This window comes from Ictidomys tridecemlineatus, chromosome 14 (genome assembly GCF_052094955.1).
Source record: "Ictidomys tridecemlineatus isolate mIctTri1 chromosome 14, mIctTri1.hap1, whole genome shotgun sequence".
Taxonomy (NCBI): domain Eukaryota; kingdom Metazoa; phylum Chordata; class Mammalia; order Rodentia; family Sciuridae; genus Ictidomys; species Ictidomys tridecemlineatus.
In genome coordinates this window covers 7,550,051-7,577,544 of record NC_135490.1, presented here as the reverse complement: position 1 = coordinate 7,577,544, position 27,494 = coordinate 7,550,051, and the positions used below count along the sequence as shown (strand labels likewise).

At 35.3% G+C, this 27,494-nt stretch overlaps 1 protein-coding gene across 14 annotated transcripts in view; it reads left to right on the top strand.

Annotated features, from left to right (window-relative positions):
- Hmbox1 (homeobox containing 1) overlaps positions 1-27,494 on the top strand; it is a 162,604-nt gene that overhangs the window by 83,242 nt on the left and 51,868 nt on the right. For all 14 annotated transcript variants that reach the window (XM_078030810.1, XM_078030809.1, XM_078030808.1 and 11 more), the window contains exons 5-6: positions 2,076-2,161; positions 24,188-24,298. In XM_078030810.1, the coding sequence (XP_077886936.1) occupies positions 2,076-2,161; positions 24,188-24,298 (197 nt within the window). The remainder of the gene's footprint in view (positions 1-2,075; positions 2,162-24,187; positions 24,299-27,494) is intronic.

The window sequence follows — 27,494 nt, the reverse complement described above, 5'->3', positions numbered from 1 at the left end:
AGTGTGTGTGTGTGTGTGTGTGTGTGTGTGTGTGTGTGTGTGTTTATGTGTATATGTGTTTTAACTCATGAATACTTTAGAAACTTGCAGAATATTGAAGAGTATGGACAATGAGATGTCTGTGAATTGCTGTTTTGTGACTTTGGGGATTCCTTCATTCTTGAATAATTCACAAATTGGATATTCCCTATTGGAATAATTCAATGTCATCTCTTCTGTATGATTTAGTGTCTGCTCTAGGTGAATTTGATTTAAAATAAACATATTTAAATTTTAATTTAACTCACTTGTCAAGAAAATACTATTAACTCATTTTTCCCATAAAAGCAGTTTTTTTTTTCATTTAATCTGAATAACTATTCTAAATTTGGTTTTGTTTTCATAGAAGAAAATTTTAAAATTAATTTTTTGTTGTTTCAGACACCATATGTTTGGTTGTTTTATATACATAAGTCAATTGGAATACATAGTGCAAAAGTTATCCCTTGCTCAACTAATTATATACACACAAGCATTTTGGGAAGAACCTAGCCAGTATCTGCATCAGAATCAAAATCACTATGAGAAATTTTAAATACTGTTATTAGGCAGCTGATTATTTTCTTCCTTTAGGAAACTTTGGTTAGGATTTCTAGCCAATAGATTAAAAATATCACCACTGATTATTTTCGCATAAGAAATTTTCTTGAGTTTCTCCAAATAATCTACAGAAAGCTTCAAACCCCTTTAAAGAGTTTGTGATTCATACAGGAAACAACGTGTAAACATTGTGTGATAGATACCCTTTAACTCAGATCAAAGGTCAGCAAAGTTTAGAATCAGTTATTGTTATCATTTAGACCTGTGTCCAAAAGACAAAATTTAGGCTACAGTGTGGATACTTATATACAAGAGAAGAAGAATATGGCCAGAGATATTTATTGATAAATATCAATATATAATAATAAGTGAATACAATTTTTAAAATGCAGGATCACTAATAGGAAGAATGAAATGAAGGAGGGAGATAATATTTTGCTCAAAATAATTGCAAATGTTTATCTGAGAAAATAACTCTTAGGTCATAGATTATGTAAGAACAAATGGCAGACCAGATTCAGCTTATGGGCCGCAATTTGCTGACTCCTTTATTAGATAATAACTTACTACTATCTGTGTTACTTTGAGCTTGAACAAAAATCAGGCCTGTACTTTGGTAATCTTATTGAAGATAAGGCATTCAAAGAGAAATTGGTCAGTTCTAAGGGTTTACATATGCTTGTATTTAGGTATTCTGTTTGTTTTAGTGGAGAAACAGAAGTCTTTGTTTTCTTTCCTTGTCTTTCTCATAAAAGTCTGGTCTTTTGAGAATTTGTTGAATTTTTAAGGAAATAAAAATTTGTAATAGACATTTTAATAAAGGAAAAAATAGGTCTAGAATATATACTCCTACGAACAGAATAAAGTGTAGTTTTTATTAATACGTACTTTTTCGGCAGTAAAGTTTAATATTCCACCTATCCCATTAATTTTTTTATACAACAAAAACAAGGCAAAGCCTTTCTTAAAATGGCTGGTATTTTCACCTGTGAGAATGATAACAGTTTCTTCCTTAATCATTTTAAAGATTTTTAAGAGAACAGTGTGCGCGCAGTTGCTTAATTAATATACAGACCCGTAGTCCATTCACGACTGATTTTTCCTGTTGCTTTTCATTTTTCTGGAATTTCTGTGTAAGATATATTCACTTACCAGTAAAAAAAAAAACTTCATAAATACTATGTGACAGCCCTGTTTCTAATGTGAGTTATATACAGCATGCATGAGATGAACCATATCTGATATTAGACTGATGTTTCCAGTGGCATTCAGTAAAGTGTCTGTCTGATGTTGTGATGTTTAAGCACTCAAATATTTGGTGTTCTTGGTTTGTTGTAATTTCATATTTTCACACAAGTTTGGTCTGTTTACCTTTTTTATTTTTGTGTCCTTTCTTTCTGTGTTCTCCCCTCCTCTCTGCTTCACCTTTCTTTTAGCAAAGATGAGGATTTCTACCTTCAACATACATTGTTGGTCTTGTCTTCTGTTTTTGTTAGGAGGGACAGCAGTGTGATAAAAGAGGAAATCAAAGCCTTTCTTGCCAATCGGAGGATTTCCCAAGCAGTTGTTGCACAGGTAACAGGTAAGAGCTGAAGAGCCCTTTATTCTGAAATTATGTCTTGTCTCTGCCTTCTGTGCAGATGTTATTTGCATTTCTGCATTGCAGTGCAGATTTGTCAACTTAGGCATAATAATGTATGCCTATGATTTAAAACCTTTGTCTCTGTTATCACAAAACTTCTCCATTGATTCTTTTTTTTTTCACATGTGCTAGTAAGTTTTATAGCATTTGTAATAAGCAAAAAATTCGCTATGTTATGGCTAAAAATCGGTTTCTCTAGTTTTAATTGTAACAGAGCTTATGACACATGCACATCCAAATGCTAGCTCCATTTATATTTATAAAAGCTTTGGAGTCCTCCAAATTGAGTTCCTTATTGTACCAGTTAAAGAGTGATTTATGAGGGCAATGAAGCTATGGGGATTTTGTAACCACTTTTCTGTGTGTGAAAGCTTTCCTCAAACCATTATTGAGAAGATGTGTTACCATTGTCTTCTCTTTGTTATTTATATCCCATCCCATTCTCCACCCTCACCCAAAACCCATCTTTAATATGTGGTGTATATGTGTCATTCTCTATTCAGATTGCATTTTTTATAAAGTTCTTAAATTTGGTCTTAGCATGTCTTTGTTGGTATGTGGTCTTTTTCTTGCATTTCAGTGATTTATAAGAATCTAAATTATTGGAGGAACCAAAAACTCTTTCAGCTACATTTTGTAGTTTCAGTGTTGTATGTTTGACATTAGTAAACTTAAAATTGATTTACCCTCTTTTTTTTTTTTAACACAACACCAGGAACCTATGTGACTTTAGACTTTTCATTCTCTGTGCCACAATTTTCTTTATGAAATTCTGTGTTTCTATAATGAAAAACCTGGATCTGATCTTCAGTGGTATCTTTCAATTTTAAGATAGTCTTTCTCTTCTGAGACATTGATATGTATTGAAACTAATTTACTTAGAAGGCTGTTACTGAGTATTAATTTGGTTATAAAAACAAAATTTAAGATTTAGGATTTTTAACTTTCCTTTCAAATATTAAATATCGAAGTTCAGCTACATGTGGGAGTAATATATTATTATAATAGTGATATATTTTTGTAAATGACACACCTCTCTTCTTGGTGAGAGTTTTAAGACATGCCCTTCCATGTAGAAGTTGTGGAGGGGGGCAGGTACTAGGGACTTAATCCAGGGTACTCTATCCCTGAGTACCCCTAGCCCTTTTATATTGTTCTTTTAAGACAGTGTATCCCTAAGTTGTAGAGGCTGGCCTTGAACTAGGATTCTCTTGCCTCAGCCTCCCAATTTGCTGAGACTATAGACATGAGCTACTGCTCCTAGCCCATTTAGAAGTCTTAAACCCAAGGAGGGGTGTGAATTTAATTATTATCTTTAGGTGTTTATCAATGGGTTATTTTAAATTCTTAATCTTTATCTTCAAGCACTAAGTCATGGTGCATACTACAGTACAGTATAAGGGCAAGTTACACAGATTTTATTGAAACTCACTGATGTGACAGGCTATGAATAGATGGAATTTTGTCCTTTTGCACTTTTAATTCAGCCTTCATGACTGGAAGCAATAGTATGTTCTAGTTTATAATACTTAAAAAAAGACAAAATTGTAGTACATCATTACAAAGTTGATATTGTTCAGGTAGAAATATTTCTGAATGTGTTATATACACTGAATCTTTAATCATCTTGGGCTTTTAAAATAGTGGCTTTGGAACCCATCCAACATTGATGCAAATCATAATAAGATTCCTTTAGAAAGTGTTTCTCAGGCACATCTAAAAGCACTAGATATACCATAATGGGCTAAACATGGTACATCAAATATTGCCATTTTGGATAAGAAACTGAAAGATGTCTTCATATTTTGCTTCTCAAAATATAAACCATGAAACCGCTGTGTTGAGATCACCTGGGAGCTTCTTAGAAATGTAAAAATACAAAAGTACCTACTGAGAACAATTTTAACCACATCTCCAAGTAATTTAGGTTTGAGAAATAATATTCTAGTGTAAGGGTCCGGCGAACGTCGGAGGAAGAGACCACCAAGAGACTGGCTCATGCAATCAGCAAAAGGGGATTTATTGAGAATCCAGCATGCTGGGGCTCCGTGCTCACTCAAGAAGGGAGAGCAGCCCAGAGCCCAGAGCAGAGGTTAAGAAGTGCTTAAGTACACTTTTTGGGTAGGGCGGGGGCTTTGCATACATCAGTACCAATCATCTTGAGGCGCAGGTAAATTGAACAACAACTCTCATACATGATTAGCACATTCATTGGCAGGAACAGCTCGGGATGGAGTGGTAGGTCATTCCTAAGGAGGGGATACATTCAAACTGATTGGTTCAGGCCCTGAATGCCTATGTGCCAACCTGCACAGGGTCCTAGATTATTAAACAACTAAGTGGTCAGTACCGGGCATTGTCCTAACTGCCTCAGGAATTTCAGGTTCTGTTTGCAGTTCAGAAACTTTACAATACCTGGTCCTTTACATTTTAACTCAGGCTTTGCAGCTTAGAAACTTTACCCTTTCACTAGGAGACTAGTAAACGTTCCTGACATTAACTTCAGTGGGTTGACATTGTTTAACATTATATCATTCAGTAGTATGCCAGATCTTGTTTTTGAAAGCAAGAGTTAAAATACATATTTAGACAGTTATCATCTGTTACATAGCACATGGACCTTCCTTTTGCTCCCATAATTGTGGAACTCTTTAGTGTTAAAAAGTCTTCCCTCATTTCAGCATCATCCCAACTTGTTCTTCCTTTTCATTTCTACTCCAAAAACTTGGGTTGGGATCATCCTTCCTCAGGCACATATCTTTAGTGATTCTCCACTAAGAGTCTAAAAAAAATTCCATGTAATACAACTCTAGCTTCCTTTTCTTCATCTTCTATTCAGTATACCCTCTAACCATATTCAGCAAAACTCCTATAGTTTCCAGAACTCTGCTCAGGTGTATGCTTTTACATTCTTGATTGTTACCTAGGAGGCCTTTTACCTCCTCATCACATCCTTATCAATCTCCATTTTTCAAGATTATCTCAGCTGTTATCTTCTTGCTGTTATCATGTATTCTGAATTTCCCTGCCCTAAGTGTTAGTGCTCATTTTAGTTACCATTTTAGAGGAGTGGTCTTCAAAGGCAGTGATCTTTTCCTACACATGCCCAGAAGCTAGCATTGAACAGGCATTCTGAACATTTCCTGTTTACCTAGCTACCTTGTAGAGCTACTTTGTGATATAAAGGGATTGTTGATGATGTTAACACAAACTAAACGTGAAAAATAGTCCATTTTGACCTTTCCAAGAATAATTATTTATTTGCTTAACATATGCCACATGCGTTTTTGCCCATAAGAAAATTACTTTTTTTTTTTTTTTAAATCTACAGAGGATCTTTGAGGAACATTGGTAACCAGACTGGCATATTTTTTTCTTTTGGCCAATTTATTTTAATTCTTTTGTTTCTACTATATTATTTATTATGTTACCTTTTTACGCAGCCTGTCAAGCCATCAAGCTAACAAACAAGGACAGAGCTGTTCTCTGAAGAGTATAGAAAGTTAGTAAGAGTCTGAATAAAGGCTGACCCTCATAATTGACATACCTAGAATAGAGAGAACCTGGGAAATGAATCCTCAGCATCCATTGCTTACTCCCTAGAACGCCTGAACAGTGTGTAGACACAGTTTTCTGTCTTTAAACAAATTAGTCAAGTTTATCTGAAAAGAACATCTACCCAATGAAATCTATCCCCAAAATAAAGTTTAGAATGTGATGTTCTGGAATTTTGTCCTGTAATAGATTCTCTTAAATTAAGTCATTTAAGTTCAACTCTAATATGTGAAATCAACCTTGAGATAAAAATGAGAACGAATGATGCATAACAACAACAACCAAAAAAAAATGCTAAAAAATGTAGTGAGGTGCAAAATTATAACACATGTGTTGTTCCAGAAACAAGTACAGAAATTTCTTATTATAGATTTGGCAGATTTCTATAATAAGATAAACAAGAAGTTCATGGGTGGGGTCTGTATAAATAATATCCTACTGATAGGAAAAATGACAGTATAAACAGGATATAATAACAGTGCCTGCTGAATTCCCAGAATGTTATTTGTAGCTTCCTTCACAGTCATAGCTGCTCCCACTGAGGGTGGACTTCTACTTCTGTAAGAGGTCGGCCAAGATTCTAAATTCTCACTAACAATGGGGGTGGAGGAATGAGCATAACCTTCACTTTAATAATAAACACATGTGTTCTATATTCACTTTCAAGGTAAAATGTTTTCTTAGGCTGTTTAAGAATTCTGAAAACATAATATTTTTTAAAATGACCTGGGAAAAATCAGGCACACAGAATAAATGAGTGAATGGACAGAGCTTGATGTGTACTTATCACCAAAGAAATGTACTAATTGGATTCATGTCCTTCGAAAAAAATAAGTATGTGGAAGAAGGGAAAAACACACTTAGCAACTCTGAATTTTAAGAAATTTATCACATTTTTAAAAAAATCATAGTAATATTATGGAAAAGCCACAAAATACCTAGGTTTTAGTTTTTCTGCCATTAAATTGCCTTGTGACTAGGAGCCTCATTTTCCATACTTAAAAGATGAGGGGTGTTTTAGTCAGCTTTTTCACTGCTATGACTAAAAGATCTGACCAGAATAATTTTAAGAGGAAATTTATTTGGAGACTTAGGATTTCAAGAGGTCTCAGTCCATAGAAAGCTGGCTCTATTCCTCAGGGCACAAGATCAGGCAGAACATCATGATAGAAGAGTACATCATGTTAGAAGAGTGTAGCAGAGGGAAAGAGCTCACACGATGATCAGAAAGCAGAGAGAGACTTCACTCACCAGATTAAAAAAATATATACCCCAAGCCACACTCCCAGTGCCCCACCTCCTCCATTACCATTCAGTTAATCCCATCAGGGATTTGTTTACTGACTGGGTTAAGGCTCTAACAACTCAATCATTCTTCTCTGAACTTTCTTGTATTGTCTCACACATGAGTTTTGGGGGGGACACCTCAATCCAAACCATAATATTTTACCTCAACCCCCAAAGCTCACATACATCTGACAATGCAAAATACATTTAGTTAATTCCCAAGAGTCCCCTAAGTCTCAACAGTTCAAGATTGCTCAAAGTTCAAGTCCAAAGTCTTCTCTGAGGCTCAAGAGAATCTCGAATTGTGAGCTCCTATAAAATTAAAAGCAATAAAGGTACTTAGTAGATATTTCCATTTGTAAAAATAGCAATAGAGAAAGAAGGGATAGAACCAAAGCAAGACCAAAATCCAGCTGGGCAAACAGGTCCTGTAGTTCTTTGTTTGGAATCTGGAGCATTTGTCATGATGTCATCTCCAAAGGACTGTATAGCTCTGCCCCTGTGGCCTTGTTGGTTGCTTCCCAAGTGGCCTTTCTGTTGACTTGTCTCTGTTCAATTCCTGTAGCTTTCCTAGGACCATGTCTCATGTTACTGGCATTCCTTAATCTTGGGGTCTGCACTGTAGCTTCAGCTTCCTCCTCAAATCTCCACAGCTTGTCTTCTTGGGGAGTGCCCAAAGGGACTCTGAATCTGCTACACCTTGCCTGGCTTCCAAGATCTTCCTTTGAAATCTGGGTGAAAGCCTCTATGACCCCCTAACTCCAGCATCCTGCATCCTGCAGAACCAGCACCATGTGGTTAATGCCAAGGTCTGCTGCCATGTTGAACAGTAGCCTAGCCTTCAAGGACCCTGGCTAAAGCAGCCTCTGAGTATCTGGTCTGGGTGGCTGAGCACATCAAAAATACTTCCTAGGCCCCCCCTTGTGCAAGAAGGATTCCTTGCTGGTCTCTTCTAAAGAGAATTTTCACCTTTACTCCTTTGAGCTTGAGATGTGTGTCATCTTATCAGTTCCCAAGATGCCCTCAAGCCATCTTTCCTTCTTTCTTTGATGGACCTTTATTTTATTAATTTATTTATATGCAGTGCTGAGACCCATTGCCTCACATTCTAAGCAAGCTGCTACCACTGAGCGACAACTCCAGCCCCTCAAGGTATCTTTCATACATCTCTGGGCAAAGTCTTTAGCATTTCTTTAGTTGCTGTAATGTCTTTAACAATTGCAACTCCCTTATTGGCCAGTTTTACTTTTGATTTTCAAGTCCAAGTTTTTCAAATCTTTCTGCTCTGCTTTCTGCTCCTGAATATCTAAACTTGTCTGAAAAGCCTCCAACAATACCTATATCACTTCTTGGATGCTGTGCTGCCTAGACATTTCTTCTGCCAGATTAAGAAGTCCATTGCTTTTAAAATCAGCCTCACAGAAAGTCTCAGGACACAGGCAAAATGCAGATAACTTCTCAGCCAGAAGTTAACAAGAATGGCCTCTACTCCAAATTCCAAAAAATAAGTCCTCCTTTTCTGAATCCTCTCTTCACTAACCATAGTCCTGTTGGCATTCTGTTTTTCTGAGCTCCCACCAAAATTGGCCATTAATCTCTGCTTACAAGCATCTCCAGCTACAAATCTCAAAATTCTGCCAGCGAATTTTAAAAAGTTCCAAATACTTATGAGCCACATGGTCAGGTTAGTCACAGCAAGGACCCCACTTCTCGATATCAATTTCTATATTAGCTTTTTTGCTGCTGTAACTAAAACACCCAATCAGGACAGTTGTAAAGGAGGTAAAGTTTATTAAGGGCTCCCAGTTTCAATGGTCTTAGTATATAGAAGGCCAGCTCCATTCCTTGGGGCTAGAAATGATGCTGAATATCATATCATGGCAGAAGAGTGTGGCAGAGGAAATTGGCTCACATGATGATCAGAAAACAGACAGCAAGAGACTGCACTCACCAGATAAAAAGATATGCCCCAAAGCCACACTCCCAATTCCCCACCTCCCCCAGTTTTACCACTCAGTTAATCCCATCAGGAATTAGTTCACTGATTAGGATAAGGCTTTTACAGCCCTATTATTTCTTCTCTGAACTTTCTTGCATTGCCTCACAGATGAGTTTTTTAGGGAAACCTCACATCCAAACCATAACAAAGGGCATTGACCAGATATTTTCTGTGTTAGTCCAGTAGAGCTGGTAGTTATAACAAAATAACAAAACTGGGTAGCATATAAAGAATACAAATTTATTTCTCATAGTCCCAGGAGCCGGGAAGTCCAGGATCATGGCATATCATTGTCAAGGCAAGTAAAGATTTCAGGGCAAGTAAGGATTTCAGTTTGAGCATTCAGACTATAGCAGTTTCTAGGTATCTTTCCTAGTTGTTAAATTTTATTGTTTTTACAATAGAAGTACATTTAATATATATATATATATATCTTACCTGCCTCTAGTTCCACAAATATAAGAATTTGTGTTGTCAAGTTCTGAACTGTTTTTAGAAGTGTCCTAAGTATATTCAAATCACTTTGCTTTTTTATTTATCTTTAAAATGAAGGATGAAAATATTACACATGTGTAATATAGTAACTTCTTTACAGAATTCTAAAAATTAGTATATTGATCCTTTTTCTAACCAGAGAACTCAGACCAGATAAAAATAACCAACTAAAGTGTTACTTTACTTCTTTAAAAAATTTTTTTTCTCTCAAGTAGATTAAGGTTCATAGCATAATGAACATAAAGTACAGAGGTTCTCTATATACTCCCTGCCCATCTCCCATACAAACCTTCCCTACTGTCACCATCCAGAGTGGTGCATTTGTTAGAGTCAGTGAACCTATACTGACATGTTGTTGTCAACTGAAGTGCATAGTTTATATCAGATTCCTTTTGGAGCATTGCACATTATATATAGAGTTTGGATAAAATGTCTGGTTACATGTATCTGTCCTATAGAATCACACAGAATAGTTCCACTGCCCTAAAATTTTTCTGTGCTCTGCCTATTTATACCTCCTTCTCCCTCAGCTCCTGACAACCATTGTTAATAATTCTTTAGAATGTCATATAGTTGGAGTCATGTTATACAGCTTCAGTTTGACTTCTTTCACTTAGTAGTAATATCATGAAGCTTCCCTGTGCCTTTTCATAGCTCAATAACTCATTTCCTTTCACTGCTGGATATTTCCTAATCTAGCTATGCCACAATTTATTCATCTACTGGAGGACATAATGTTGCTCTCAACTTTTGGCAATTATGAATAAAGTTGCTATTAAAAAGTAGAATTGTTTTCCAAATTAGAAATAGAACGTGAACAACAGACTATGGAAATTTCTATAATAATAATCACATATAATTCATCTTGCTCATTTAAAAAGATCTTTATCAGTTCTTACCTTGTGGATTTTATCAGTTTTTAAGTAGATCTCCAGGACTGGGGATATAGCTCAGTTGGTAGAGTGCTTGCCTCACATGTACAAGGCCCTATATTCAATCCCCAGCACCACACACACACACACAAAAAAAAAAAAAAAAAAAAAAGAAAGAAAAAAGAAAAAATTAAGCAGATCTCTGGCTTGAAGGCTATCTATCTATTATCTATTTACAAAATTGCCATGTTTCTACATGTGAGATGTATCTGTCTCCAAATTGAATGCTTTCATTTATATTAGAAGAAACCTTTTCACATTTTCTTTGGATGGACTTTATTTAATCAACGTTATACCTGTTTTTACAGAATATGTGTTGGAATTTTCTCATATTATACCCTCTGTAGAATAAGAACAGATGCTGTTCTGTGGTTTAAAAGTTTTTACTTTTAATCACACATGGTGGTGCATGCCTATAATTTGGGTAGCTGAAACAGGAGAAATTATCCTGTTAATTCTTACTGTTTAACTTAGGGATAGATTTTAAATTGAAGGATTTATAGCAGTGGCTACACATAATTTCCTTTTTTCCCCCCCTTTTGCAGTATTAGGGATTAACCCAGGGGTGCTGTATCCCCAGCTTGTCTGCCCATTCTTCCTTTTCTCTTTTCTTTTCTCTCTCTTTTTTTCCCCTCTTTTCTCTCCTCTTCCTCCCTCCTTCCTTCCCACCCAGGGTCTTGCTGGTCACTTCCAAGCCTGGCCTCAAAGTTGGGATCTGTCCTGGGATTACAGGCATGTACCACTCTGCTGAGATAACAATTTGTTCTATCAGATCATTATCAATACTATATTTTATAATGAATAGTTACTAAATCTAGTTAGGTAAGGCACTGAAGCTTGAATTAACCAAACTGCACTAGGGTCCTTCATACCTGATAGGCCTATAAAGTGGTTTTAAAGTTGCTCAATTTGGTGGGAGGGAGCTTATATAAAAGCATTTAATATTATAAAATTACCCTCAAGTTAAATTTTACTATTTTGCTTGGTGCTTAGAAACCCTCCATTGCAAAGTAGTTTTTGTAGGACATTTTATTCCAGTTTGTCTTATTTTTTCAGAAGATGAAAAATGTTTCTGAAACATTTGAGGGCTCAGTGCTGTGTGTTAAAATAATTAATAGACTTAATAATATTAAGTATGAAGAATATTTCTTAAACCATTGTTTGGCTACATTTTTTCAGTCTGACTTAGCTTCATCATTATGCTGGGTTCCTAGCAGAATAGTGTGTGGCCATGGAAGTGAGTTATAGGTAGCCAGTGGCTCTGTTTTGTGCTTGTGTGCACCCTCTAAGCTAAGCTTTTTTTTTAAGAGAGCTTTTATTTTTGGCTGTAATTTATTTAACACTTAACTAAGTGCTAGATGCTGTGCTAACTGGTTTGTATATTTGAGAGGCAGGTGTTAACTTCCCAGTTACAGATGAGAAAACCGAGACTAAAGGAGATTTGACTCATTTTCCCAGCTTCTGCGCCTGGTTGTTACTTGTTTTATTGCAAAACCAGTTTTTCTTAACATAGAAATTCAGTATAGAAAGGAAGTACAGTATGGTGGCAGGAGCATGACTTTGACAGTGGACTCTCTGGATTTAAAGTATGATTTCAGAATTTAATTACTAATTTTTTAACTTTGGATAAGTTATTAAATAAATGTCTAAAAAATTTTCTACCCTGGACAGATTCCGTTGAAGTCACCATTGTGCTCTACTGGAGAAAAGATAGCTTTTTTAACAAATGGCGCTGGGATAACTGTAGAAGAATGAAACAACCCCTTTATCTCTTACCTTTATCTTTTACCCTGTACAAAAATCAATTCAAAATGAGTCAAAGATCTTAGAATTAGACCAGAAACTATGCAACTTTTAGAAGAAAACATAGAGTCAACATTCCAGCTTTTAGACATAGGCAACAACTTTCTCAGTAGGACTCCCCAGAGCTCAGGAAATAATGCTAAGAGTACATAAATGGGACAGTATCGAATTAAAAAACTTCTGCACAGCAAAGGAAACAGGAATGTGAAGCGAGAACCCATAGGAGAAAAATTTTTTTTTTTTTTTAAAGATAGAGGAGAGAGAGAGAGAGAGAGAGAGAGAGAGAGAGAGAGAATTTTTTTAATATTTATTTTTTAGTTCTCAGTGGACACAACATCTTTGTTGGTATGTGGTGCTGAGGATCGAACCTGGGCCGCACGCATGCCAGGCAAGCGTGCTACCGCTTGAGCCACATCCCCAGCCCCAGGAGAAAATTTTTACTAGCTACTCTTCCAATAGTGGATTAATATCTAGAATATATAAAGAGCTAAAAAGAAAAACTTTACACCAATTAACCCTATTAATAAATGGCCAAATGAATTAAATAGAAAATTATAAAGAAATACAAGTGGCCAACAAATACATGAAAAAAATGCTCAGCATTATTAGCAATCAGGGAAATGCAAATCAAAACTAAACTGAGATTTCATCTGACACTAGTTGGAATGGCAGTCATCAAGAATTCAAGTAATACTGGAGAGGATGTGGAGAAAAGGAACACTTTTACACTTTGGTGGGATTGAAAATTGGTCCAACTATTATGGAAATCAGTATGGAGGCTCCTCAAAAGACCGTAAGAATTAGAGTCATCTTAATAGAGTGACACATGATACCCATGTTTATAACAACACAATTTACAATAGTCAAACCATAGAGGCAGTCTAGGTACCCATCAATGGATGAATGGATAAAGAAAACATGGTAGGGCTTTCTGTCCTATAATAAAATAAAGGCTTTCTGTCCATCTATAACCACAACAAAATTTTTATTTTTTGTTTAATTTTTATTTTTTAGAGAGAGAGAGAATTTTTTAATATTTATTTTTTAGTTCTCGGCGGACACAACATCTTTGTTTGTATGTGGTGCTGAAGATCAAACCCGGGCCGCACGCATGCCAGGTGAGCACGCTACCGCTTGAGCCACATCCCCAGCCCACAACAAAATTTTTTTAAAAAAGAAAGAAAATGTGTATACACACACACACACACACACACACACACATATATATATATACACTTTTATTCAGCCATAAAGAAAAATGATATTATGGCATTTACAGGGAAATGGATGGAATTAGAGACCATCATGTTAAGTGAAATAAGTCAAAGTCTGAAGGTTAAGGGGTATGTATGTTTTTCTCTCATGTAGACGCTAGAGAGAAAAAAGGGACAATAAAGGTGGGAGTGAATCTCATGGATATCAAAGGGAGATCAGTAGAGGAAAAGATCCAAGTTACGAGTCAGGGAAGGAAGGAGGACATGCTGGTCAGGGATATTGGCCAGATTATATTGTTATATTGTGTGCATGTGAGAATATGTAACAACAAATCCCATCAGTGTATACAACTAATAAAAAGTGGGGGGGGGGTACTGCCAAGCATGGTGGCGTAAGCCTATAATCCTAGCAGCTCGGGAAGCTGAGGCAGGAAGGTCAGAAGTTCAAAGCCAGCCTCAGCAACTTAGCCAGGCCCTAAGCAACTCAGAGACCCTGTCTCTAAATAAAATACAAAAAGGGCTGGGGATGTGGCTCAATGCTTGAGTGCCCCGAGTTCAATCCTTGGGTATTAAAAATACAGAAAAGAAAAGTGGGGCTGGGGGTGGAATAAAATTCTTTAAGAAGATTGGGAAAAACAGTTTGAGCAAATTTACCCTACCAGATAGTAAAATACACTGTTTGGTTAAAGTAATACAGAGTCATGTTGTCAGATAGATGAATGTATCAATTATACAGAACGGAGCTCAATAATAGATTCTTGAAAGGAAATTCAACTTAAATAAAGAAAGCAGTTTAAATCTATAAAAAAATAATGTTTTCTCATGTGTTATTTGTTTGAAAATGAACAAATAAAATAGATTGTAACATCAAACCAGAAGAAGAAATTAGTTTCTGTATGCATGCTGAAAATCCTACACTATATTAGAAGAAATTATTGAATATTTTTACTTGAGGTAGGAAAGCCTCCCTGCCAAAAGATAAAGTTGGACGGATTTAATTGTATAAAAATTTTAAGTATATATCTAAAAGAGCACTCTAGACAAGATTCACACTGAAAGTTATTTGCATCATATAGAGCAAAAGCTTGGTATCTATGATATATCAAAAGAACTCTTACAAGTTTTTATGAAGCAGCAAATAACCAAAACATTTTCAAAGATTAAATGTATGAAGAAAGCCAGTACAGTGACGTACCCTTCCTTGTAATCCCAGTGATTCTGGAGGCTGAAGCAGAAGAGATTGCAAATCTAAGGCCAGCCTCACCAACTTAATGAACCCCTCTAAGAAACTTAGTGGGATCCTGTCTCAAAATATAAAATTTTAAAAATGGCTAAGAATATACTTCAGTGGCCAAACTCCCCTGGGTTCAATTCTTAGTACCTAAATGAAAAAAAGAGGGAAAAATGTGAAGCCTCAGAAAAATAAAACAATTTCATTGTAAGATATCGGGGTGTTTTTTGTTTGTTTGTTTGTTTGTTTGCTTGCTCATCAGATATCAAACTTTAGAAGATTGAGGAACATTGCTAACCCTCTTCTGACCTCTAACTCCCCACAAATAGTAAAGATAATTAAAACAAAACAAAACCAAAAAAACCCTCTATCTTTAAGGAAGCAGTAACCATTGAAATAGACAAAACCAATTAAGAATTCTAGATCAAGCCAGTTGGGATTTCACTTGCCTTTAATCTCCCCTGGAAGGGAGGCTGAGGCAGGAGGATCACAAGTTCAAGGCCAGTCTCTGTCTCAGCAACTTAGAAAGACCCTCAGTGGCTTAGTAAGACCTTGTCTCAAAGTAAAAAAGACTGGGAATGGAGCTCAGTAGTGAAGCCCCCCCAAGTTCAATTTCTAGTACAAAAAAGAATTCTGGATCAAAACAAAGGAAAATGATGAGCACTAACACCTGCTTATACCTAGAGAAGGAAATAAGTTTCCTAAAAAGCATCCTGTTTGTGAAAGTGCTTCACATGTGTAAGGCAAGTGCTCTGAGTCACAACCCCACCCAATCCATGATCTTTTGTTTAAAAGTTAACTGTTCAAGAGAGTAGACGAACAAAAATGGAACGTTTTTGTATAGATACAGTTTAATATAGAAATCTCACACTCCTCCTTAGTCATGACTCAACCCTCCAACCCGTAACCCCTGGCAAGTACTACTTGACCTCCTGTCTGTGTAAATTTACCTATAGACAAACTGGTGGATATTCATATGCTACATGGAACTTTTGTGTCTGGCCTCCTTTCACTTAGCATAATGTTTTCCAGGTTCATCCCTATGGTAACCTATATCACCAAGTAATATTCTATTATATAGATATGCCACATTTTATTTATCTACTGTGAAGAATGCTATGAACTTTTGTGAATAAATTCTCTGGGAAATATATCCAGGAATGTAATCACTGGGCCATATGGCAATTCTGTATTTCATGTTTTAAGGAATTGCCAAAACTTTCATTCTATAAACCACTTACCAATGTATAAGGGTTCCAGTTTCTTCACATCTTCACCAACACTTTATTATAGTTATCCCAGTGCTTGTGAAAATGGTATCACCTTGTAGTTTTGATTTGCATTTCCTTAGGGAAATGACCATGTGGAGCATCTTTTCCTGTGCTTATTATTCAGTTCCTATATCATCTTTGGAGAAATGTCTACTCAGATTCTTTATTTTTTATTGGGTTGTTTATTTTTTACATTGAATTTTTTTTTTATTGTTGGTCGTTCAAAACATTACACAGTTCTTAATACATCATATTTCACAGTTTGATTCAAGAGGGTTATGAACTCCCAACTTTACCCCATATACAGATTGCTGTATCACATCAGTTACCCTTCCATTGATTGACATATTGCTTTTCTAGTGTCTGATGTATTCTGCTGTCAGTCCTATTCTCTACTATCCCCCCTCCCCTCCCCTCCCCTCCCCTTTTCTCTCTCTACCCCTTCTACTGTAAATCATTTCTTCCATTTGTATTATCTTGTCTTACCCCTCATACATTGAATTTTAAGAGTTATTAAATATTGTAGACACAAGTTCATTATTAGGTACAGGCTTTGCAAATATTTTTCCCAATCTGTGGGTTATCTTTTTATATTCTTGATCTTGTTCTTTGAAGGATATAAAATTTTATTTTGATAAAGTTCATATTTTGTGTTGCTTTTGATTTTGGTGTCACATCCAAGAAACTATTGCCTAATCATAGATTGTGGTAGTTGAAGTAAAGCTTGGGATCTTCCAAGATCTTTCCTGATCATTCCCATAGTAGTAGGCATGTGCACAGCTCTATTCATGTGTGTGGCCTTCTAGATGCTTAGGAATGTGTCACAGCTTTTTGAAGACTATCATGGATACCAGCTCATTCCTCAGCTTTTCCTTTTAAGATATTTTTATCTCATTACCTCACTTGTTATCTCAGGCCAATGCAGTGTTAAACAATTGTCACAGATTGTTTTCAACAAAACACTTTCCATCTTCCATGAGAAAAAGGCTGTTCACACCAAGTGACATCTGAGTCAGGGCAGTTAAAGTCAAGCTGTGCAAATGGGGATTTCCAGAGAATTGCCAGACAGGTCAAATAATCACAGTCCTTTGAATGGTGTTTTGAGGAACTCCAGAGCTTTTCTCTCCTCTGTGGCTATTAGGCCACACCTGGTTTTCATAGTGATTTCAGGAATGTTGATTTTCAAGTCTATTGTGGCGTTGGTGTGATGAATGTGGGTGGAGGTCAAGTTAAAAATATAACATAGTTGTTCTTAACAAAATTAAATATTTTTCTTGATTAATATCCTTGGATTGTTACAAGCCTTTGATTTCCAAAGTTCTGAAAAAGTTGATTCTGACAATTTTTGCCCATGTTTCTGTGGAAAGGTATCTTTTGCTCTCTTTGCTTTTATGGGAGTAGCTTTTCAGAGGTCTTTACTATTCTCACTTATCTCTCCATTTCTAACAAATTTTGAAGGAAGATTGACCCTCTCCCCATTTTTCCCCTGTAGAATTGTCCTGTAAGATTATAAATGTGATACAGAAATTTCAAGCATAAAAGGACTGAAGAATCCAGCACCAGTAAGCTTGTATTTTTACTGGGGCTAGGAGTGTAGCTCAGTGGTAGAGCATTTCCCTAGCATACACAAGGTCCTAGGTTTGATCCCCAGCACCTTAAAAACAAATGAACAACAACAACAAAAACCCACACTACTCAATGATAAAATCTTGTGCCCTGAAAGTTAAATTAAAAATATGGAATTTAGGTATTTACTGGAAAAGGTGACAGGTGGTATCTTTTAGTGGGCATAGAAGTAATCTGTATATTGATTTGAGAAGTGGTCATCTACACATACATGTGCCAAAACTCAGACCTATACACCAGAGTTTACTGGTTGTAAAGTATGTCTTAATTTTTAAAACAAAGTACAGGATTTAGAAATCAAAATACATAGGCTGGGAAACTCTATGATAAATCTTGAATCCATTTAAACCTAGAACTGTGAATGAACAACTATGGTAACTATGACTCCAGAACAAAAATGTAAATGTTGACTATGTAAAAATGTCTTTTAAGTCTTATGAGTTGAGTGCAAAGGCTATGATAGAGATGAGGGAAGTAAGGTGTCTTCATTATCTATTGCTACATAAAAATTTTATCTCAGAAGTTAGCATCTTAAACTTTTTTATTTTCTCACTCAGTTCTCAGAAATCTAGAAGCAGAGGAGTAGATAGGTTGTTTGGGTTTTTTAGTGTCTGAAGAGGTTGCAGGTATCTGGAGGTTTTAATGAGGTTAGAGGATGCTCTTCCAGGAAGGCTTACTTGTGCTAGGTGCAGTGGCTCATGTCTGTATTCCCAGAGGTTTGAGAAGCTAAGACAGGAGATCACAATTCAAGACCAGCCTGGGCAATGTAGGGAAACCCTATCTCAAAATAAAAAAGGCTGGGGATGTAGCTCAGGGATAAAGTGCTCCTGGGTTCAATCTGTAGTACTGCAAAAATTTGAGAAAAGAAAAGGAAGAAAGCTAACTTACATGGCTATTAACACTTCTTTGCCACGTGCATCTCTCCATAGAGCTTCTTGAGTATTCTGAGTATTCTCACGAAATGGCAGCCAGCTTCCCCACCACCATCTAAGAGAAAGCACAAGTTTGAGGCTGTAATGTCTCTCATGTCCTAGCCTCAGAAGGCATAGACCTTTATTTCTGCTATATCTATTGTTCATACAGACCAGTCCTGCTGCAGTGTTTGAGGGGATTACCCAGAAGTAGGAAGACTGGAGGCCGATTAAGAATATCTTGGAGGGCGGTTACTGCTGTCTGCCCATCTCCTCAGTTTTTATAGCCAGGAACCACTGGATACTATCCAGAAGTTTAAAAAAATAATGTGTTCCAATCACGTTTGTTTTTTTTTTTAACTAATTTTGCCCTTGCTTTAGTGGAACTTCCTTTCTCATATAGAAACTGTTGCTGAAGTCCAGTATGTCTTTTATTTTCACTTTAATTTAAAATGTTTCTTTCATTACTATCAAAGTAAGTTTTATGTTTTTACATTTTAAAATCTGTCTGTAGTATGATCTCATTTCAGTAGTTTTTTTCTATATCATTGTATTATTGTTTATAATAGTAAAACAGATTGTTTGGACATGCATGCATGTACCCGCACACACATGCTCCCATGCTGGGTGTTACTGGGGATTAAACTGGAGGCCTTGTACATGCTAAGGCAAGCACTCAACCCCTGAACTACATCTCCAGCTCCTTTTATTTTATTTTGAGACAGGTTCTTGCTAAATTGCTGAAGCAGACTTCAAACTTGAGATCCTCCTGCTTCAGGTTCCAAGTAGCTGAGATTATTTAGGAATGAGCCACCATGGTCATCTTAGATTAAGTATTTTTATCAATGAATGTATAAGCTGTTACGTGGCCATTAAAATGAGATGTATATTTTACCACATGAGAAAATTCTAGGACATTATAAAAGGAAGTTACTTATTTATTGTGTATATAACTCCAAATGTATGTGTGTGTATGTGTGCAAGTGTGTATATACATGTATGTTTATGTATTCCATCATGGGGAAAGTATTGGTGGATTTATGCCAATAAATAAGGATACCTGTAGGATAGGGAATATTAAGGGGGGGAGAATAATTTTTCCTGTAAGTTTGTGACTTACTTAAATTTTTATAGTTTCTTGTGTGTTTGTTTATATATTTAGTACTAGGGATTGAACCCAGCAGTGTTTTACTACTGAATCACATCCCACCCCTTTTTATTTTTTATTTTGAGACTGGGTCTTGCTAAGTTTCCCAGAATGGTCTTAAAATAGAGATCTCCTGCTTCAGCCTCCCATGTTGCTGTGATTACAGGTGTGCACCACTGTACCTATCAGACATTGTGTTTTAACTTAAATATTTTAAATGTAACTTTGGTTGCAGTACAGAAAATAAATTATAATAGAGGTAATGGCAGTTCTCAAGTAGAAAATTTCTTGAAGAAGAATGTTTTTCTTCTTAAACTGAATTTATCTACTGATTGAAAAGGAGCTAATTACATGCTTCATATGTGATTTGTTATTTTCATCAACATTATTGCAACTTTCTAGGAAAGAGAGGCTAAAATTCCAAACTGCAGGAATGAAGATTAGAAAGAACACAGAATTTTAGGAAGAACGAGTGATTAGATATAGTAAGCAAAGTAAGAGTTAAGGAGAAGAATGAAGATCAGTTTCACTGGGAACACAGAAAAAGAGCAGATTAAGAATTAAGATAATGGATTAAGCCAGGCACAGTGGTGCATGCCTGTAATCCCAGCGGTTTGGGAGACTGAGACAGGAGGATTCAGAGTTCAAAGCCAGCCGCAAGGTGTTAAGCAACTGAGTGATACCTTGCCTCTAAAAAAATACAAAATAGGGGTGAGGATGTGGCTCAGTGTTGAGTGCCCCGAGTTCAATGCCTGGTACCAAAATAAGAAAAAAAGATAATGGATTAAATTTACTGTATTGAGGACCTGTGGGAAATTCTCATTGAAGCAATCTATAAGATAGTTTGAAACAATAGGTCTGGTCCCCAGAACGTCTTCGGTATGACTTTTAAAATTTCATTTTATGGTGAACTTTTTTTTAATTGTTTTTTTCCAATGTGCATTTCTTTATTTTCTGATTTAAAATTTACATAAACTAACATTAATGAAGGCACTGTAATATTGGCATAAAAATGGACATGTAGAAAAAAATGGCACAGAATACTGAATTCAAAATTGACCCACACATACATGGATTGATTTTAAATAGGGGTGCCAGGATAATCCAATGGGTAAAGGACTTTCCAACAACTGATGCTATGCTAAAAGAATTGGACTTCCATATTAAACAGCAACAACAACAAAACCAAAATTCCTTGACACTTACTTGCACCAAATAGAAAAATGAAATTAAGTGATCAAATAAATAATATAGATAAAGCATAGATTTATAAATAGTAAAATACAGCATCCAAAATATAAAAATCTTTACAGCTCAAAGTAAGGGAAAAGTAATTTTAAAATGTCCTAAAAATTCAGATATTGCATGAAAAAGTAATAAGATTAGGTTAAAATGATACAAAGCTCATTCTCTGAAGTTAATAAGAAATCACAAATTAATAACAACAAAATTTGAGGTATTCACAAACAGAAAACATTGTTAATAGTGCATTAAAGAAGAAATCACAGGGAAATTAGAAAATAATTTGAAATGAATGAAAACAGAACATGAAGGAATTCAAGTTATTCAGAACATATTAAGATGACATTTTTAAATTATAATTGTTGATAATTGCAATAACCAAAGGAATAATGTATAGAGTGAGAAAAGATGCTTAAAGCGGGAACCCTGGGGCCCATGGGGGAGCCAGCAGAGCAGCACCTGAAGCCACTGACAAGTTGCCTTGGAGGAGATGTGTCAGTATTCCGAGAGTGAAGATGACGTGAATGGTCAGTTGTGTCACACTCCACAGGAAGTGAGAGAAAAATGAAACATTAAATTTATAATATAGTATTACACTTTGAGAATGGATTATGGTGGAGAGCCCTCTAGTGGAAGGGAGTCTGGTATTTGTAGAACTGGAAAAGAATTTTAACTCAGAAAATAATGTGAGTGTTGCTTGCATAAAAGTGTTTTCCTCTTGTGAATACAATGGGATTATTTTCTTACTGGAAAAAAAATTAAGCAAGGGTTAATTTGAGTCAATATACACAGATTATATATAAAATTTTTCTGCTCTGTAAAAGGTAGAAGGGAAAAGGATTTGAGGAGGTAAAACAAGAGATTTTCTTCAGCAATGGAAGAAGCAGGTAAGCAAAGCTTCTGGTAAAGAGAAGCTGAAGAAACTCAGAATACCAAGTTCTACTGAAGTTCCAAACCAGTCTCACAGGCATGAGTTAAAGGAAAGTTGCACAGGCTACTAAGAAGAATCATTATAAAATATGTCATCCTACTTTTTAAAAATTTTTTGCAGTGTCTCTTTTGGAAAAACAGCCTGCTTTACAGTTCATTTTCTACATTTGTTATATAAAACTGAGATAAGTTTATAGGGAAATTCTTTGTTTTCTCCTCATACAAAAGCTGAGGATAGGAAGCTGCTATACATTAACCTTCTTTTTCCCTTTGTTTTGTTAAATTGGTAATTACACATGTAGAAAATTGAAGAATAATATATTTTTAAATAGTTTACATTGCTTACCTAAAAGAGTAGAATTGGATAAGAAAGGCAGAAATTAACTTCTTTTTGTAACTCTTTAACTTAATAGCAATCTTTATAAAACAATCAAGTATGTAGTATTTAGGGTGAAAAGCTAAAGATTAAATGAATGCATATTTAGGAAAAGGTTATGAAAGCAATATTGAGGTAGGAATATTAGAAAATTTAACGACTTTAAATTTTTGTGCATATTTGGTTATAAATATGAAAATACAAGAATACCAAATACAAATATTTTTTGCATATTTGTTACTATACCAAATAGAATATAGATTACATAAAATTATATATCCATAAAAGTGTAGTTTTTTATTTATATCATGAGCAGCTTTTCCATATTAATATATATATCCACTTAATTTAGTTTTTGAAACTATATAGAATTTTTTTAACTTTTTGGGGAAACTTCTTTAAAATTAAATATACATATACAGAATAGGGTCCAGGTTAATGACTTTTGACAAGTGAAGGCACCCACATAACCACAACTCCAGATAAGTTAAAGAGCACTGTTGAGCACATACTAACCTTCCTCATCCTGCCTCCAGGCATCTGTATTGGTAACCAGTATTATTCTGATGGCCATCATCTCTGTAGCTTAGTTGTGTGCTTTTGTTCGTTTTGTTTTATTTTACTTTTTATAAGTTTAATCCTGGTTGCCTATGGGGTTTTTGTGTATGAGTCTAACTTTTTATGGTCAATATTATTTTTGTGAGGTTTCTTTGGGTGGTTACAGATAGCAGTAGTTTATCATTTTTCTATTTAATATAGAAGTCAAATGCATGTATGTCACAATTTATGCCTTCTACTGTTGATGGATATGTAGTTTTTCTGAATCAGGACTATTATAGATAATGCTCATATATGAGCCTTCTCATCTTTTGAACATACTTCTATTGCATAGGTATACATTTCTGTGGGCATTTCTAGGAAACGCATTGTTCGGCATATCTTGTACAAACTAAGCATTAGGATACTGTCCAAGTATTTCCCCAAATGGCTCTTATTGTACCCTACATGCAGAGATCCATATGCTCCATGTCCATAATTTTTGCTAACATATGAGGATTGTAAGTTCAAGGCCAGTTTAGGTAATATAGTTTTGTCGTTCCTTATATTCTTTCCTTTTGCTAGTTATATATTGAATTATGCATTTTTTGGAGAATCTATAATAACCAGAATAAGCATGTAATTCTCATACTAGTAAGGTTCAGATGTGCTTTTTTACTTTCAGATGTGGAGTTTTTTTTCCACATTTCTAACTAATTGCTGTCAAGCATTTCCTGATGATAGCAGAATACTATTTTTTCTATATTCTGTTCCTTTATTTGGGGAAATTATATGTGCTTGAAGAACATTTTTAGCTAGTGAGGTTTCTTCAGAGGTCATATTTCAGCATAAATCTAAAAGTCTGCCAATTCTTACTTCTTTATGCTAATGGTAATGAGTCTAAAAATGCCTAAATGAATTAACAAATAAGCCAAAAACCTTATTGAAGACAGTATTTTCAGTGACTTCTCCTTTCCCTGCACCTAAATCTTTTTACGAGTATCAATAATAAATGGGAAAACTTGCTGACTTGATGTTTTTCCCCCACTCAGAATCTGTTAAAAGTTTTAAACCAGAGGTGGGTGGAGGGCACCCAAATGTAATCAATTTCTGACAAATAACTGGAATATAGGAATCTCTTCATTTATTTCATATTTTATGGACCTGGTTTGAAAATAAATTTTAGAGGGCCACTGTGAAGTCTAGGCTAATAAAATGCTTTTTAACCTTTAGTAGATAATTTCTGAGTATGTTCTAGCCAGTGCAGTCAGCCCACTGTTGAGGACTCTGCTCAAGTTTCAGCCTCCTGACAGAGTCACTTAAGAATAAAGCTCCCAGTGACCCAGAACCCTCAGTAGCTTCACTGTTGTTTCACTGCCCCCGACAAAAGCTGTTTTTCTCTCTTCATAGGTATCAGTCAGAGCCGGATCTCTCATTGGCTGCTGCAGCAGGGATCAGACCTGAGTGAACAAAAGAAAAGAGCATTTTACCGATGGTATCAACTTGAGAAGACAAACCCTGGTAAATATCATTTCCTTGTGCTTACTTCATCTGAAGCAAGGCAAATGTATGAATTATTTCACTGAATCCACGTGTTCATTCGTTCAGTAAGGTAGTTTCCTACTTTACTATTGTTCTTTTATGCACTGCCACCCCCCTTAAAAAAAACAACCATATACTTTTAACTGTAAAATCTAAGCCCTGACTGTAATACTTTTTAGTCTATCGTTTAATATTTTCTAGTCTTGTTCATACCCTCCTCTAAGCTACCTCTTTGCTTCCAGCTTATATGTTAACCTAGCAGCCATAGTTTAAAAGAATGATCAGGAGTGTCAGTGGCTGGTTTCCTTTTTCCCAACCATAAGTATACATATAAAATTGCACATATTTTATTATTTTTGGAAAATTGTGTTTTAATTTGTAATATCAATTTAATATTTGTATTTATTTTTAATAAATCTTAAAAATTATAGTAATATAGTAAAAATTAATATAGTAAAAATAATCACTGTATTATATCCAGTGATCTCTGTTAATGATTTACTGTTTCTAGTTCTAATGACTTCTGGGTAATGAATATATCTTTGGATTTTTAAGATGAAACTGCTCTAATGACTCCCAGGAGCAGCAGTAGGTTGGAAAGCTGAATGAATCTTAAGGAAAAAGAAGATCACAAAACCTTGTGCTTGGAGTTGCCAAGAATAGGCAAGATACTTTTAACAAGTGATATATAAAGTAAAATATGAAGTCATGAGACTGACTGTCTCAATCCACACATTGTGCTGTCTGGTAGCAGTGAGCCTGCTCTCAAGTATAAACTTATTATGATTTAGTTATCTTTCATAATGCTGCTGCCTAAAGCCTTTGCACAGCCTAAATCACCCATTGAAATATTGCATACCAATAGCACTAGCTTTGAGGTGAAAATAAAGAATGCTCTAAAGCATTCTTGTGTGTGTTTGTGTCTGTCTATGATAAGATTTTTCTCTCCAAAGATTACATTCTCAATCCAGAAGACCCACACAGTACAAAACAGAATAGACTATATCAATCTCTATGCAATGAATTTTTAAAAATTTATTCTGCCAATAATTTCTGTTTGAAGTGTCTTAGATGTAACAGAAAGTTAAAAGACTAGGACAGTAAACACCTTTTTACCTCTTCCTAGATATAGTTGAGAATATATTGCTGCATTTGCTTTATCTCTATAGAATAAATTTTAAGATTTATTTGTGTCTATTTAGCATTCATCTCCTAAAAGCAAGAGTCCTTTCCTACATAACTACAGACTCCATTATCACACCTAAGAAAATTAATAAATCCACATTATCTAATATTTAATCCATTGCCACATCTCTCTAGTTGTTGTGAGAGTGTCTTTTGTAGCTCTTTTTTTTTTTTTAATAAATAGAACCTGTTTTAGGTTAGCAAAGATAGAATGCTTCCTTAGACTCTTAATTCTAATCACCCAAACTTTTTTTTAATTGATTTTTTTATTCTAACTTGTTATATATGACAGTGGAATGCATTACAATTCATATTACCCATATAGAGCACAATTTTTCATATCTCTGGTTGTACATAAAGTACAGTCACACCATTTGTGTCTTCATACATGTATTTAGGGTAATGGTATCCATCTCCTTCCACCATCTTTTCTACCCCCATGCCCCCTCCCCTCCCCTTCCACCCACCCTTTTGCCCTTCTAGAGTTCTTCTGTCTAATCCTCCTATGCTCCCCCTCCCAACGCCACTATGAATCAGCCTCCTTATATCAGAGAAAACATTCGGCATTTGGTTTTTTGGGATTGGCTAACTTCACTTAGCATTATATTCTCCAACTTTATCCATTTACATGCAGATCCCATGATTTTATTCTCTTCTATTGCTGAGTAATATTCCATTGTGTGTGTATACCACATTTTTTAATTTATTCATCTATTGAAGGCAAACTTTGTTTTTATTTTATTTTTATTTTTATGTGGTGCTGAGGATTGAACTCAGCACCCCGTGCATGCCAGACGACCTCCTTACCGCTTGAGCCACATCCCCAGCCAATGGGCAAACTTTTTTTATGACATAAATTTTTTTAAGCCATATAACCACAGAATATCTCAAGTTTGCAGTTTTTCTGAACTATATATTTTCATCACTAAATAACTTTTTTCTTTATCTTCTGTATTTCCTATACACTGGAAGTTAGAATTAAAGACTTTGTTAGATTCAGGTTGGATATTTTGGTCAAAAGTACTTCATAGATTATAGGGGGAGGGCTGTACTAATGATGGCAATTTATATTGAAACACATTAAAAAATAAAACAGATTGACAGAGAAATTGATAGATACATGATGAAGTCAGTATAGTAAAATGATTAGGTGAAAATGAGTATGATTTTCACTTACAAAATTGAATTGATGTATATTTGAAATTTTCTCAGTATTTAGATACCTCCTGTCGTCACTTATCACAAAGTCTGTGATGTTAAGTTATAACACTGCACATATGTTAAGCTTGACCATTTCCCATTAAGGTGGGGACCATCAGATCTTCATCTTACAGTTTATAAACAATCTTTAGGATGACATTTCTTGTTTGTTGCAGTGCTTGGGATTCAACCCCATGCCTCATGCGTGCTAAGCAAGTGCTTTACCACTGAGACACATCCTCAGCCTTCTAGGGCAACATTCTGCCACTGGGTGAACATCCTTTTCTGCAACAGCCTTTTATTGGTGGTTTTAGCATTCCTTCATGATCCTTTTCTAAATTACTTCTTCCAGTGGAGGTTATAAAATGAGATAATCTATCATTCCTTCAGCATTTATTAGCTTGAGAGTTTTTCTATAAAGAAGAGCTTTCATTTTTCAGATATTTTCTAATATCCTCATACACAAGCAAACCTCTCAAAATAGATTCATTTTTGTTGTTTTTAGTGTGGAGTCAGGGAGGCACAGGGATGGGAGACAGAGTAGGTGAAAGAACAGTTTGGGTTCAAATCCTAACTTCTTTTTTTAATATTTTTTTTAATTTTTATGTTTATGTGGTGCTGTGGATCAAACCCACTGCTAGGCAAGCACTCTACCACTGAGCTACAACCCCAGCCCTCAAAATAGACTCTGCTGTTGCCACTGTCATAAGACCCAAGGCAAACACAGTCTAGGAAAAATATAATGCAAATAGTATATGTAATTTTAAATTTTCTAGTAGCCACATTTCAA